We start from the raw sequence: 16,312 nt of genomic DNA on the forward strand, positions 1-16,312 counted from the left end.
TATGTGGCATCAGAGAGGAGGTTAAAATTACCAAGTACTAAGATTCTGGGTGAATCTATAACCACTGAGCAGCTCGGTGAGGGATGCTGCCATGTAAGTGGGGGGATAAAACAAGAGCATCACCCAAAGCTTTCCCCCTTTGGTCCAACATCAGATATGGCCTTGCATAGGGCCACCTATAGAACAATGTTCCTTGCAATGGCCAGGGTCTCCTGATACACCAGGGTTCCTAAACCTTGGCAACTTTAAGATGGGTGGACTTCAACTCCCAAAATTCCCCAGCCAGCCTTGCTTTCTGGGAGTTGAAGTCCACCCGTCTTAAAGTTGCCAAGGTTGAGGAACCCAGGATACACAATTGCCACATTATTATTATGATACACAATTGCCACATTATTATTATGATACACAATTGCCACATTGCCTTTTCTGCTGATGCAAGACACATTACTACTGCAGATAATATCTATTATATATTACTTGCTGTCACTGCTCCTCAGAGCACACTGTTCCATCTCTTTCTGTAATGAAACAACACACTGCAGACTTAACCTTTTAAAAGAATACACTTACTGAGTTCCATTTCCTCGGCCTATCAAGTATCCAGAGATTTAAAAAAAAATTACTGTTTGTTGTTATGATCTCCTGCACGTAGTTTTTAAGTTTTTTAAATGAATTAATATTTTTCTGATTTACTGCCAGATTTTGACTGCTGTATTACTTCTGGGACACCCTGCCTACGTAGACAAATTAGGTGTCATAAAAACCAAACCTGTAAGATCAGGACCACAGAACTCCAAAAAAGCACTAGGTGGCAGCCATGGGTATTCTGTACCTCCGCTGTTCTGTAGAGTCGGTCTGGACTTTCTGATAGCCGTACAGAAAGGCCGTGGTCGGCTTTAACCAGGTCAGTGAAAGACCTAGGAGGCTGCACAATATGCCAAGCTTCGTTAGTATCACCCTTGCTTACCTTTTGCGGCTCAGTGAATTGCGAAACCCCAGCCCACTTGATGAGCTAATTCAATGTAGTATGGGAACCCAGAAAAAATTGGTTCAGTCAGTAACCCAATTAAATATGTTGTATGCACTTCTTACCACTTGGGATAGTAAATATAGCGATGCACACGATTGCGTGAACAGAAAGGGGAAGGGATGTACGCCTAAGGAATATATTCAAGACAGGGGTTGTGCATATCGCCTATTTCGCGTTCGTTAATTTCCTTCCTTGGCTTTATTTAAAAGCAGCGGTGGTAATTAGGTCCCCGATCAAATTAGGCCTAAATTGCTACTGCATTCGGAAGCCTCCACGGGTAATAAGGAGCGAAGACCTGATTCGCACGTGATGATAAGCTATAGAGAGATTGGTGTGGTTAGGGCTTAGCGCGACGGTCGGGTTTCGTTTCAAGCCACGTTTCAAGCCACGCAATCCGCGAGCGCGCCCTCCCTCCCTCATTCTCCTTCCCGTCTCCCCTCGCCTGGGGGCTCTGAGTGGTGCTGTTCCGCTCGAGCCTTTTTCGGGCGCCAAGTCCCGAAGATCAAAACGCTGCAACAGTAATTCTTCTGCGGAAGCAGCGAAACTTCCGCGCTCTCCCTGCGCGGAACAGAGCTGCCAGGAGGCGGCAGTTCCCCACCCCTCTCTCAGGATTGGGCGGCTGGGGGGAGGAGGCAGCGCCGCTCTCCTGTCACCCTTTGCCTGCTTGCGGAGTGGGCGCTAGTTCCGGGTTGTAAAAGAGGTGGACCTGCGAGGTGTCGGGACTGCCTCCGCTGTTGCCAGTCGCCCCCTCCCCTCTCAAAAGGACGCGGATCGGCCGCCGCTTCCTTCTCTCTCGGCGCCAACCCCACAACCGTTGCCGCTGCTCTCGGTGTCATCATGACAGACCGATCCACCTTCGACACTAATGTGACCACTGTGACCCGGTTCGTGATGGAGGGAGGCAGGAAAGCGCGGGGCACCGGAGAGCTCACGCAGCTGCTGAATGCGCTCTGCACGGCCGTCAAGGCCATCTCCACCGCCGTGCGCAAGGCGGGCATCGCCAACCTGTAAGTCTGCAGAACGCCTCTTGCCCAGAAAGCGAGCGGCCACGGCCCTGGGCGCGAGACCCCCGTCCTCCTGAGACGCAGCCGTGCTGCGTGAGTGAGGAGAATCCGAAAGGGGAGCTTCAAAAAGGTCCAGTGGTGGTTGCAGCTTTCTAATGAAGTGCAGCAGGTTTCTAAAGAAGTGCTTCTTCTCCCCCCATCCCTCAGACTGAGTGCATCCGGGATAGGACAGGTGTTTGTCTAGCCTGACTCTGCTAGGTGTCAGAAGGAGCAGGGAGTCTGCTAGATCAGGGTTCCTCGACCTCAGCAACTTTAAGATGGGTGGACTTCAACTCCCAGAATTCCCCAACCAGTCTGGGAGTTGAAGTCCACCCATCTTAAAGTTGCTGAGGTTGAGGAACCCTGTGCTAGATTACTCAGGCAGATGCTGGAAACTAAGAGACACAGGAGGTTGTTCCTGCCTGTTTCTCTGCCTGGAAAAAGACAGGACACCTCAGCTGTTACCTTTCCTTCCTCAGTCACTCAGTTTCGTTCTGCCCACTCTTCAGATCAGTGTTTCTCAACCTTAGCAAGGTTAAGATGTGTGGACTTCAACGCCCAGAATTCCCCAACCAGCCGGGCAAGTGAATCTTGCTTTTAATTGCTCAACCTGCTTCTTGGATGGATTTCGTTCCCCCAACGTGCAACTATGTAAATCTTGTCTTCCATGTCCACTGCCTAGAGAGAGCAAGTATGTGGTCAATTATGTTGTTTGCATTCTCTCCCAGCATGCACCTGTCTTCCTGCATGATTTTGAAAGAGAGAGTGTCTGCATGTGATCCACTATTACTTATCCCCTTTCATGTGTCTCCAGGGTTTGGCTGACCAAAGGACAGGGAATACAGGTGTGGTGCCCCAAAATATGTTCCCATAATCTATTCTAGGCCCATTGTCTGAATACGCCTTCCTTAAGTTCAACTCCTGGGATCCTGCAGCTAACCAGGATCCATCAAAATGAAAGTTAATGCAGCCTAGCCAAATGACTTCTCAGAGTCTGGAACCCAGTCTTCAGCTTTCTGGAGTCTCAACCCGGATGTATGTGTTCTCCTCTGATTCACTGTAGTTTACTATTTAGTGTTGGAATCCAGCTGGAAGTAGCCTTTTTTTATTTTGCCAAAACTGTATAATCCCATTAATAATTTAATTTTTGTACTTACTAACTTTACTGGGATATTAGCTATCCTATCTTGTCCTCCTGTAATTTGAAGGTGTTGTGCTGGGGATGATGAGCACTGTAGTACAAGATCTCCGGCAGACTATAGGCCATAGAAAACTGCCCTTTCTCAAGTAACTCTTCAGTCTGTAGTTTCAATGAAGGGAGTGGAAGAATAGATTTCCCACCTATTCTGTGAGCGTGCATGTGCCTTTTGGGTACAAAAACCAAACCGTTAAAGTGATTTCCTATTAATCTGTATTCAACATATTAGATATCCATGACACTAGAAAATCAATTTCCTATTTATTTAGCTTATATCACAGCAGCAACTCCTATTCATTTAAGTTAGGGTTGCTCACCAGGTAAATAGATGTACGACTGCATTTTTGGTCTTGTTCTATCCTCCGTTTGGACTAGAAACATTTTGTAATTTCAAAAATAAGTTCCGTTTAAGATAGAAATTGGTTGATATTACTTCAGAACATTAGAGAAAAAAGGACTGTGCTTGAAAGGTTTGATCAGTAGAAGGATCCTTCTCCCCAATAACCTTTAGGGGCAAAAGGTAAGCATAGTAACAGTAACTCTGAAGTGTGTATAAATGCCCTGTAATGGTGTTTATTCTCTTGAGAGCAAGTTATGATGCAAGCAGAGCCATTTAATACGACCGTCACAGGAAGTGGCGAAACGAAGAAACTGCTGTTGCCTGCCTGATGTGCACATCTGTGTGGACATCCTTTGTGTTTCTTAATGAAGTACTTGACTTATGTTTGCCATTCTTCCAGTGCAATCAGCTAATAAGCAAAGTTGAGCCATCAGATAATAATTGGCTACTGTGTGACCCTCTTATCTGGGTAAGGTTTAGTTAATGTATGATTCAGATAACATCTTGGGAGATTTTCTTGCTATGAGCTCTTATCTGCATGTATATATGGACAGCATGATCTTATTTGGATATGAATTCATATGAGTACAGAATTTTAAATATTCTAAACATTAGGTTCTAGAAACCAACTGTTTACAAAAAGGATTTTCTAAAAAAAGAAACTTCTTGTTAGCTTATTTGGACAGCAATGCTGCCTTGGAGCAAGATGGTATTTGCAGTCCAAGGTACATCATACAACATCATTGTGCCTGTGGCGGCTACATAGCTAGCCTTCCCATTAAATTTAGCACCAAGATGGACTGAAAGGACCAAAAAAAAAAAAAAAGACAAACAACTGATTCATCCCATGTTTGAAAGGCTTACGTCATTTGGCAGCTAATGATAAGTTACTTTGTCCCTTTGATTTTCACCAGAAAGCAAAACTTGGGTCCATTTTTTTTTTAAAGCTTATCTGGTTGAATAACAACCAAAACTACTTGTTCAAGGGTGGTGGGCTGCGGACTACCAAATCTCTCTCTGTCTCTCCATCTTAGCCTTTACCACTCTGGGACCTCCACATTTTGGGGGATACAACTCCCCCAAAGTATTCTCAGCTACTCTGTTCAAGCTACAGCATGGGATTCTTTTCAGAGCAAGAAGGGAATAGATCTCACCTTTTTGTAGCTATTCTCAGCTAATTATAGTGGAAAGTTTGTATACTTCTGGCTCTTGCCATTTTCATTGGTTTCTGAAGAAAGTTATAAAATATATCAATGAATAATTCTGGTGGTTAGGGAAAGTTGTAGATAACATGGTGCCATCCAGATATTACAACTTCTAGAATTCCCACCTGCGTAATGCTGAGCATTATTATTTTCTTGGGGTATAATAATTAAGGTATCAGTTGTCCTAATACATCTAGAAGGCACCAGTTGATGAAGGCTGATCTAAGATTAAAACAAAAATTAAGAATGTCATAGTGACATTTTGAGGGTTACAAATGAAACTTGAACATGGAAATATGAACATAGTCAGATAGTAGTCTATAGTTGCATTCAGATATCATGTTAAACCGTAGTTTTCCATAAGAACAATTCGCAGTCATCAATAAGAAACTATGAAGGGGAAAGGTTTGCTTCTAACTTTGATTATGTTTATCCAAACCTGAAAAATTTAATCTTAATTGTGGTTTGTCTAAAGTAAATCACATTGAAACCATGTGGCTTCTCATGGAATTTGGCTTGTTTAAGCAAGCCATACCTCAATCTAAACGTTTAGATGACACACTAAATTGCAATTAATGTTAATGGGAAGGGGAAGCTTCTGAAATGTCTGTACTGGAGGACAGAAAACGGGGATACATAAAACCCTGAGTTTGTTGAGCAGTTTCTCCTCAAGAGACACTAGGATCAGTGTGATATCTCAATATATATTACCTGTCCATTTTCATTTAGAACCCTGAGAAATAATGTCAGATCTAACCCTAATTTTGGGGAGGGGAGGAGACAGACTAAAACTTGTGAAGGTCTGTGTGAGATATTAGAATCTTGATTAATTCTAAAGTGCCTGAGTGCTTCATTTTTTAAACATACACACACACAGGTTTCTCAAGGGATATTTTCTGATTATCTTTCTTTCTCCTTTCAGCTATGGAATTGCTGGTTCTACCAATGTGACAGGAGACCAAGTAAAGAAGTTAGATGTTCTTTCCAATGACATGGTGATCAACATGCTCAAGTCATCATTCTCAACTTGTGTCATTGTGTCAGAAGAAAACAAAGAAGCAGTCATTGTGGAAAATGATAGACAAGTCAGTATCTCAGATAAACTCCCCAGTGCTTGCTTTCAAGGTAGCATTGAGCAACAACTAGTTTTTAAATGGGTAAAGTTTAACCCAACATGCTGACTTCAAAGGCCAAAGAGCAGTACCCTCTAAAGACCAAAAAAAGAAAAAAAAAAGGATCAATTGGCAGTGACGCTAAACCAGTGTTCACCAAGCTTAAGTCATATATTGACTACAAGTCATGCAATACTCAGCCCAAATGGCCAATATCTGGAGGACACTAGGATAGCAAAGAGTGCCTTAAATTTCTCAGGGTAACCTTATGGTGCTTTCATAATGCTAATGCAAGGGCAAAAGGGAAGGATCAAAGAGCTGAAGGTGATCCTATATAATCAATCTCCTTGAAAATGTCTCCAGGTGTTATTTTAATCCAGACACGGGCAGCCATAGCTGCAATTTTTTCTGTTGTTAGTTTCAGCCATTAAGTGTCTCCATTATAGCAACCAACATTTTCAGCAACTTGTTTTTTTCCTCTATGGGGGTGGGAAATAGGGTTAGGCAAAAAATGTCATTGCAAATCACTACTTTGCTACAGGATTAAGAGCATGGTCTCATGCAGAAGAGTTTTCTAAACAAATTGACCTTATCCATTTGGGGGTGGTTTTGTGTTGATTTGTTTTGAAGTCTAGAACATTCAACAACTAGTTTTGTTCACAATCTGTGATGTAATGCAATATCCGAGATGTAGATTGTGAAATGACTTCTTACATAACATTTCTTCAGATTTTGTGGCTGAAATAAGCTTCTTGCTATGATGTCTACAGTTTTTTGGATTTTGTAAACTATCCAGAATCTTCTGGGTGGGTGGTCATAGCAAATCTAATAAATTTAATTAAATTCAAACCCCAAGTGGGTTTTTTACTCAAGCAAGCAACTCTGAATCATTTTCCTTTTTCAGAAATGCTACCTGATCACTTCATGATTATGATGTTTCTTCCTCATTTATAGCTTAGGATCCATCAGCCTGAGACCAATTAAAAGTTCAGACCTTTCATTTTAGATAGGTAAAATAGGAAAAATTGCCTACTTTCTCTCCAGAGATATTATTTGGGCAAAATATTTAACAATAAACCAAGCATAAGTTTTTGTTCTTTGCAAAGTTATTCAAATACTCTTCTCTTGTAGGGTAAATATGTTGTCTGCATTGATCCACTTGATGGCTCTTCTAACATTGATTGCCTTGTTTCTATTGGAACCATTTTTGGTATCTATAGAAAGGTAGGATATATTTACTGTATGCTAAATGTGAAAGAAGAGGAGGGGGACTACTTTTATATTAGACTACTTTTGTGACCAAATTTCTGCTTATGTTACTGTTAAAGTTTCTCAAATCCATAAGTAGCAGTGATAGGTTTTAACTGAGGGCATGAATACTGTGATAGAGTTCACACTTTCTTATCCATGTTTTATTAACTAAAAAACAGTTGATTGGATTCACCCATCATACTTAGTCAAAACCAAACAAACCATATTATCACTTAGTTCAATATATGAATCCAGAGGCTGTCTAGAAATAGTGAATTGGAGTCCTCTCTAGGTGGGTATTGCTGAAGAGTATGTAATAACTTTTCACCTCCAATCCAGCGTTAAGAGCCTGTGCTTACTGATTCCAGCACTTCACAGTCTTATGTGAAAGCAGGATTTAATAATTCAAGCCTGGGTTGCTACTATGTGATAGGAAGACCATAGATGGGTTTACATACCCAGTGTCTGGATCACAAAACATGCTAATCTAAAACCAATCTAAGTTATGCTGTTGTGTAGTAAATGAACTTCCTCTGTGTTTAAGCAGAATTGGGGCTATTTATTTTCATGAGTCAGGCCTGTAGGATGTAATGGTGTAGGCAGCCTTTTCAGAAGGAGGAAGTGATTTTGTAGCATGAGAAGCAAACTTACAGTATAAACCTCCAAGCAGCTGATCCAGTAGGTTTGGTTAATTCCTGTAGGATCTGATTTGCAGAGTTTGACAACAAGTATATTAAGAGTGCATACCATTTGATGGTCAGGTGATGTGATTGACGAAACCTGAAATTCTGGATGAGCATGTATTTAAATACACACATTGATAGTCTTTAAAGCCAACATCCTGTTTGTTTTAATTATTCATTATATTGTATATCAGTATACACTCAAGAGTTAGAGAAGAGAAAGAGAAAAATAAGGATCAAAATAAGGAGAAAAATTTTAGATTGAAAACATACCTAATAGTCATTTCCATCTCTTCTCCTGTCTTTTTGTAGTATGGGCGGGGGGCTTATTGGGTTCTCGCCATATGGGGAGGGAATGTTTAATTGCTTCTTCTTTTCAAATTCTATTTTACTTTTTATTTAAAGATCAATAATAAATTATCCTTGGCTAATTACAGGAAATAAGAGATTGTGGGGTGAGAGTAGAGGTGGGGAGGAACACTAATGCTGACATTGAGGAGTTATACACACTCCATAATTGTACGTATAGCTGAGTGAGTGGAATATGGTGATTATTGGTAAAATTGATTCCATTCAGCTTCGTGTCTAAAGAAGAAGGGAACTTCTTGGTATCCTTGAGTCCCAAAAGAATTATTTTCATTTAAGGATAATAATTATCAGATATTCATAAACTATGACTCCCAGCAGCTCCAACAAGTGCAGCCAATGGAATGCTGGAAGTTGTGGTTCAATAACATCTGGAAGTTGAAAGGATGAATTTCCTTATGGCCAGGGGAAGTATGACCAATGTGAGGATTAAGTCAACAGCTGAGGCTATTTCTTAAGCTTGGGAACCACCTGATAATGGAGCTAAAACTGAAGAGCTCATATTTGCCAATGATCAAGATATTTGTTGGCAAAGTGGTAGTTTTAATGAGTATCACCAGCATATTTCAAATTATTTGCTGTACTAAGGAGAAAATACTGCCCCCAGTGAACTGAAATAATTTCAGTTTAGCAGTGAAACCATTCATCATCAGTTGCATAAAATTGCTAGTTTGAAACTTTAAATTTCCAAGTTCTAAACTTATTTCATCTATTACGCAAGGTTTCTGCTGGTGCCCCTTGTGAGAAAGATGCTCTGCAGCCTGGACGCAATCTGGTGGCAGCTGGTTATGCCCTCTATGGAAGTGCTACCATGCTTGTCCTGGCCCTAGAATCTGGTGGTGTCAACTGTTTCATGCTTGATCCGGTAAGGGGCATCCTAGGAATCCTAAGGCTGATTCTTGTTTGCTTGCAGTCTCATAATCCTGTCTTTTCAGTCTCAATTTTTAATCTGTAAAATGAAACAACCAGCAATAAGATAAATACTACACTGGAGTTTGCATACTGTGCGTGGTAGATAATGAAGGCAGTTGACGCTTCTAAAAACTGGGTGTGCTTTTTACAGGACCAACCCATCTTGTGAAGTCATTCTCACATTATTTTTCCTCAGCTCCAACCACCCGCAAATCCCTTAATTTGCTATGATCAAGGGCAACTGTACACCCCATATTCTGATAACAGATACGGACACATTTCTTTCTAAATAACAGACATAGCAAATTATATATGTCTGCCCTGCTCTGCCTCCCCAGCATCCTCTCTTTTCTTCTTGTACTACCTGTGTGGGTGCTGTTCGAGATTCTGACTTAGACTATTTGTCCTGTCTCAGGCCAGGCACACACAAATACACAAGAGATACTTGCAAACTTTTACTTAGAGCAAGCAGCAATGAAAAGTTATGTGCAAACTCACGCACACAAAAGCAACCAAGTTCTCAGAAGTCAGGGAAACTTGCCTAAATAAAAAGTTCAAACTCCAAGGAACAGGCACAAGAATGGTCAGGCAAAGCCAGGGGTCCTAAGCAATAGCGAGGTGGTAAGCTGGTCTGGGTTCAGAGTCAAAAGGCAAGGCACAGAGAGTCTGTGTTAGCAAATGGTTGTTTCCAACACCAGTCTCAAGCTCATGCTCTTCTTAAATAAGAGGAGCCTCAGTGAGGCTCATTTAAGGGTGAGGCTGCTTCCCTGCAAGTAACCTTGCTGACTTCCTCTATTCTCTCCTTTCTGCTCTCGGTGCTCTTGCATTGGGAGCGGGTGGCAATTCCGAGTCCTCATCTTCCATGAGCAGCGGTGGCTGTCCCTGCTAATCACTGGCCAGCCCCACCCCCTCTGCCTGCTCAGGCAGCTGTTCGTCCGGTGACCCCAGTGCTGACTGCTCGTCCTCCAAGGCCACTTCAGGAGCTGGCTGCCCTTCTTCGTCTTCTGACTCTGAATCCAAGCCCCCCATGACACTATTGTAGTACCATGGAAAGAGCATTCATATTTTGGGCATCTGCATAAATGCTAACATTAGTTTAGAGACTATCCCATCTCTCCCCTTGAACTGCTATGATAAGGATCAAAATATTTGTTAATAATGGTATTATTGTTGGTATTAACAACAATAACATTGTTAACAATGTTAATTATTGTTAATGGTATATTCAGTGGTCTAAAGAATGTACAGTATAAAAGTGCATAAAAGTGAGAAATGATCACAGTGAAATTGGGTTTTGTGGCTTTTGTGAAAGAAAGTAATAACTAATAGATTGCAGAATATACAAGCAAGCCCGCTTCATGTTGTCTTTATATACTGAGTGTTTCCAGCCAAATAATCCTTTGGTTCTAACTGTAGAACTTCAGATTATATTTTTGATATCTGGCATGCAGATATTCCTGTTCCTGTTCTTTCTCAAAATTAAACATATCAGACCCAGTCTAGTGGGAAAGAGGCTCCTCTTCCTACTGTATCAAGGGGCTTTATGTCTGCACTTGACATAGGGGGAAAACCCCCCTCTACATCTAGGTTAGGATCATAGCAGGGATTTATGTCCCCTAACCAATGCTAGGGCCCCAATTTGGACCAGATCCTCATGCTTGCTTTGAAATAAGAAAAGAACAAATGAAATTGCACATTTCTTACTAAAAGTAATACATAGTTTAACTCTTAGTGTGTGTGATTTTTGAACAATCCTAGCATTTCAACCATCCACATTTATGCTGAAGCTCCTTCCAAACAGAACTGTCTTCTGATTATCCCAATAATATGTTAACAGATGTTCTTGTACACTTTCAGATGCACCTTGATGTCTTAAAGAGTAAGTGGCATGTTTGTGTGTGTGTGAGGCACTGGGTACATTCTAGAGGATTTTCATAAGGGATCTTTTGCATGTTCCTGTCTAGCTCATGCCATGCAATTTGCATTAGAATTGCTGTCTAGAATGTAGAAAGTAAAAAATGGATGGCCTTGGTTGAATTTGACGTTATTTGTTCAGGTCTAAGACATTGGAGTTTGATACTTTGCATTTCTAGAATTTGGCATGTTCCATTAAATATCCTTCAAGTAGCTGCATCTAACTTGTATTTTCATTTTGGTTTTTTTGAGTGGTTATACTCTTATTCTTATGTATATAGTGGTGTTTTTCCTTAAATAATTGTGAAATTAGAACCATCACTTGAGAATGAACTATTTTCAAACATTTTATGATTATATGATGCTGAAAAGTATTTTGTAGAATTATTCTAGTTAACAATAGCTTGTTAACAGAAAAGACATTCCTCAATTATGAGAGCATTGTAAGTTTGTAAGAAAATTGGAAAGAAGTGAAGGATGCTATAGCTTTTGACTGGTTATAATATGTAAGCACTTGAAATAACTTATCCAATAGCACCTTACCTTGTGATACTTTACAAATGAATTTTTAAAAATTATACATTCAATTCAGTCAGATGCAATATTATATGCTATTAAAATGGTAATGCTTTCTGTTTTATATGCTAGGCAATTGGTGAATTCATTTTGGTCAATAGGGATGTAAAAATAAAGAAAAAGGGAAATATCTACAGTATAAATGAGGGATATGCAGCATACTTTGATCCTGCAGTCACAGAATATCTTCAGAAGAAGAAATTTCCCCAGGTAAGTTTTCACATATATGGGATTCAAAGATATACAGGCAATCTTTTAATTGAATGTATTTGGGTTGTGCAAAGATTTGATTTTGAGATTCAGTTCAAAGGCAGTTTGATCAAATCTCCAAATCAGATCAACCTAATTGACAGTATGATTTTAATGGTCAAATCAAACGGTTCCTTCTGAATCACTCTAAAGATTTGATGGCTTTTGTGCATTCATAGAAAGACTTTTTTCCAACCTGAATTGATTTTCAAAATCGGATTAATTCAGTTTATGATCTTGTTCAGAAATTCAAATGGAATTGGTTCAGCAGTCCACACCACCCAGAGTCCATGTTTTACATAAATATGGATTGGATCTAAAGGTCCTCATGTACTCACCAGAGGGAACCTATGCATTGCATCCACAGGAGCTTCCACCTTTGGAGGAAGCAGCACCTTTCAGCATAAACCTCTAGATCTCACCCAGCCCCTTTGCTGAGTTTTTTGTGCTCAGTTTTGTAGATGGAAAAGCAGCCAAGTTGCTTGAAACCCTTTTGTAGGAAAAGGAGTAAAAATGTATGTGAATTGTTACCTGTAATTTTGCACTGTCTTCTTTTTCATTGTGAGCAGATGTACTGGGATGCTGTGTTTGAATGCTTGGTAGGCACATAAGTCATCATTGCATGGGGTTTATCCTAATATAACATAATAATAGGTTTATCCTAATCTAACGTTTCCTTTTACTTTCTAGGATGGTAGCTCTCCCTATGGCAGTAGGTACGTAGGTTCCATGGTGGCTGATGTGCATCGTACTTTGGTGTACGGAGGAATCTTTTTATATCCAGCCAATTCAAAGAGCCCTAAGGGAAAGGTAACATTATTGTACATTTGATTTTCCTGATAGTTTAGAGCTGAACCTATTTTTAAATATAAATTCAGGTATCCATCCTTACACAAGAACATTGTATGAGGAGGCTTTCCTCGATAAAAATAGGAGAAACAGTATTGCTTCTGGTTCTATACTTTGGGAGATCTGTTTCCTTACTTTCACTCAGCTTCCCCTGGTATATTTTTGAACTTGGATTTTTCTGGGTGCAGGATGCACTCTTGGGCAATCTATGATGATGGACTGGGTGCTTTACCAAAATGTAGGGCTGCCTAGGAAAGTGAGCTTTGACAAAATGAAAGTATGATTAAGCAGGCAGCACGTACGTAGGATGCTTATTCTAAAAGTTACGAAATAAGACCCAATGGATCACACATTCCCTTTTTGCAAACAAATGTTTAACACCTTTCTATGATTTGTGCGAAGTATGATATGCAGTTGAATAACTTTCTTCTCATCACCAGGTAAATTTTTCTTTCCCTTGCTCGAAATGTTGCCTCTGATACTTTTAGATATGATTTTTTTAGAAGCTTTGGGAAACCAAGGCTACAGTCCTCTGAGCGCTTTCTTAGTACTTGGAACTCAGTGTGAAAATTAGATGTGATGCATAAGAAGTCTGAAAAAGATGTCCTGTGATACTATGTCACTAGAAAGCATGTAGATGACAATGTCAAGAAGAGATAAGGTCAATATTGTCCCCTAAAACATCCTTATTTTTTCTCATGCATTCTCTGTCAGTCTCACAGTCATGCTCTTATTCCTATTTCCCATCTCCCTGTGGCTTTTTAAATACATTAACAAGCCACCAGAGCGGTTCCCAATGAATTTTCTATGTTACCTCTAGTTTGGCCCTTAATTCAAAATATATGTAGTTTATAACTAAGTACAGATGTGCTTTTTTTTAGTATCTAAGTTGAGTGCAGAAGTATATTAGGCTGAAGACATATTGTAAAAAAAATGGAAAGAGGCATATGCAAGACACTCTGTAGCATACTGGGAGTGGTCTTGGTGTAATTTTGTAGGTGTTGAAATAATAGAAAAAGGCAACAGTAGCATAACTGAGCACACAAGGAGCATTGGTTCCTTTTTCGATTCCTTTATTTCCTTGGAAAATATTGATGCAAACACATGGAGAGGGGAGCAGGATTCTCCTACCCGATCCAGTCCTGAACATGCTGACCTTTGTGGGAAGCTGTCATGTATGCCTAAACTGGAATATGCATGTGGCACTTTCACATGGTCAGAAAATACAGGTGGGACATGACTGGGGGCGGATTAGTAGTCATGGGGGGCTGCTAGAACATGGCAGGAGAGGGTATCAAAAGATGAGGAGAGACATCAGTAGTAGATGTGACCCTGCAAATATGGCAGCAGTAGTTCTGAAACTCTAGAATAGATGGGAATGATTTGAATTGCTGGTGGAGACTGACATTTTAGAAAATTCCTCTATATAAAAACAAACACTGCAATTAGAAAGTTGGCACAGAATGGGATGGAGCCCTTTTTTTCCTGAACTGTTAAGAAGCTGGACACGTTCACTTTAAAAAATGGCATAGAATTGAAAGTATCAGGAAGAGTTTATATAAGTCAAACATGAATAACATCAGAAATAATTAAACTGTATTTGTGACATCCCTGCTTTTATATCTGGAATTCTTTAAAGGAAGTAAAATATGTTCCTCTCTGCTAAACAGCCACTACTTTTTTGAGGTTAAAAAAAACCCAGAACCCATTTTTCCTTACTGAGACTTTCAAATGCTGTTTGAGCATAATATCAGTCTTCAGAAATTGAGAAATAGCCAACAAACTCTTGGTCAGTTCTTTCCCAACCCTAGTTGAACTGAGGAATGGTCCATATTTATTCAGCAGAGAACTTTAATCTCTGAGAATTTTGAAATTTGTTTGCTTTGGCTTGTAGATAAGAGGTGGTTACTCATTCCTGCACCATGTCTCAACAGGACTTTCCATGCCTATTAACCAAAAGGTTCCCCCTTTTGTGCACACGTTTAGTTCTTTTTTTTTTAATAAGGAATTCAAAGAGCATATATGGAATCTATCTCCCCCCACCATGAATCCTCACAACTGTATGAGCAATATTGGGCTGAGAGACAATGACTGGCTCAAAGATGCCAGTGATCAGGATTTGGGATTACTGCCATGTATGAACACAGTCAGCCATTGTGGTTTCTAATCAAAAAGTGAAGGGATTTTAATCAGGCTGATTGGAATGGTATCCAATCACATTGGGAAGAGAGCAGGCTGGGGAAAGTAGACTAGACCAAAACCCTGGGCTTCCATCCAGAACTGATATTAATTGCTAAACTATAATGGCTCTTCTAAAATTAGTGTGAGTGTGTGTATGTGTGTGTGTACATGCGTATGTACACATACATGCACACATATGAGAATCTAGTCCAAACCTTTAATTTGGAGTCCAAAATACACTTTTTAGAGTGGAATTTGCTTCTCAGTAAACACAGATAAACTACGCAAAAAGCAGGATATCCCTGTAGGACCGGGTAATATTTGTTTGCTGTGTAAATAGAATGTTGACAATGGACCTCTGTCCTTATTTTTCACATCTTCAACTCCAGTTGAGATTGCTGTATGAGTGTAACCCCATGGCTTTCATCATCGAGAAAGCTGGAGGGACTGCAACAACAGGCAAGGGGGCAGTCTTGGACATTGTGCCTGAAAACATTCACGAGCGTGTGCCCGTTGTGCTGGGCTCTTCAGATGATGTGGAGGAATACTTAGCCTTGGTCAAGAAACTTTCAGTCAAATGAGGAAGAGAAGACTGCTGAGACCCCAAGAGAAACGCCTTGCCACTGGACCAAAGCCCATGTTCTCCAGTATTTGCTGTGAAGAAAATGTATGATGTGCTGTAACTTCATTATGCCCCCAAAGTAAATGCAGTGGTATTTTCAAAGTGCTATTAAAATCTAGACAAAAGGAAATGTTATTTTTTATCTACTCAGTCCACTTGCATAACTGACATCTTGAATCATACATCCCAAATTAATGAAATATCAACAGGGGCATTCTGAAATCTGTACAGTAACTCACTGCGAGTTCATGTATTTGAGAAAGTATGTTTTAAGGTATCTTGTAGACTTCATATACCTCCTAGTTCATCATATGGGCAACAGTATGTTGACTTGCAAGAAATCAGTATGTTGACTTGCAAGAATTGTATTAGAAATTCTAATTTGCAGAAAATGAAATGAGTATGATTGACAGAAACTGGGCTGTGTTTGTGGTTGTGGAATACTGGCCAACTATGCTAAAATCTTATCCTTAGCATTATCAGGGAGTACTGCTTGTGGCATGGGTCACACTAGGCTGCTAAACTCTTCTACACCTCATGTATCTTACTAAAAAGATTGACCACAGCCCTGAAGGGCAGTGGAAATCAATACAGTATATATGGACCCACCTGTTGACAACCACTACATATGGAAATTACAACTTGGAATCTAAGAATGAATGAATGAATGAATGAATGAATGAATGAATGAATGAATGAATGAACAAATGAGAAGAAGGAAGAGAGGAAAGTTGGTTGGTGAAACTAAGAGAAAGGGGTATAATGTAATGGATCTGAATGA

The 16,312-nt window shown here is 40.1% G+C and overlaps 1 protein-coding gene across 1 annotated transcript; it reads left to right on the forward strand.

Annotated features, from left to right (window-relative positions):
• Nucleotides 1-1,740: 1,740 nt before the first annotated feature.
• LOC103055770 (fructose-1,6-bisphosphatase 1) lies at nucleotides 1,741-15,661 on the forward strand. Its single transcript, XM_007436097.4, has 7 exons — nucleotides 1,741-2,037; nucleotides 5,739-5,901; nucleotides 7,060-7,152; nucleotides 8,950-9,093; nucleotides 11,703-11,840; nucleotides 12,570-12,689; nucleotides 15,299-15,661. The coding sequence occupies exons 1-7, from the start codon at nucleotides 1,868-1,870 to the stop codon at nucleotides 15,488-15,490; spliced, it is 1,020 nt and encodes a 339-aa protein (XP_007436159.1). The 5' UTR covers nucleotides 1,741-1,867; the 3' UTR covers nucleotides 15,491-15,661.
• The last annotated feature ends 651 nt before the right edge of the window (nucleotides 15,662-16,312 follow it).

This window comes from Python bivittatus, unplaced genomic scaffold (genome assembly GCF_059951505.1).
Source record: "Python bivittatus isolate LINGU-HERP-01145 unplaced genomic scaffold, Pbiv_v1 ctg000850_np1212, whole genome shotgun sequence".
Taxonomy (NCBI): domain Eukaryota; kingdom Metazoa; phylum Chordata; class Lepidosauria; order Squamata; family Pythonidae; genus Python; species Python bivittatus.

Coding starts and splice junctions, on each gene's coding strand:
- LOC103055770 (XM_007436097.4), top strand. CDS start 1,868: ATGACAGACCGATCCACCTTCGACACTAATGTGACCACTGTGACCCGG. Junction 5,902..7,059: donor TTGTGGAAAATGATAGACAA/GTCAGTATCTCA, acceptor CTTCTCTTGTAG/GGTAAATATGTTGTCTGCAT. Junction 7,153..8,949: donor TTTTTGGTATCTATAGAAAG/GTAGGATATATT, acceptor CTATTACGCAAG/GTTTCTGCTGGTGCCCCTTG.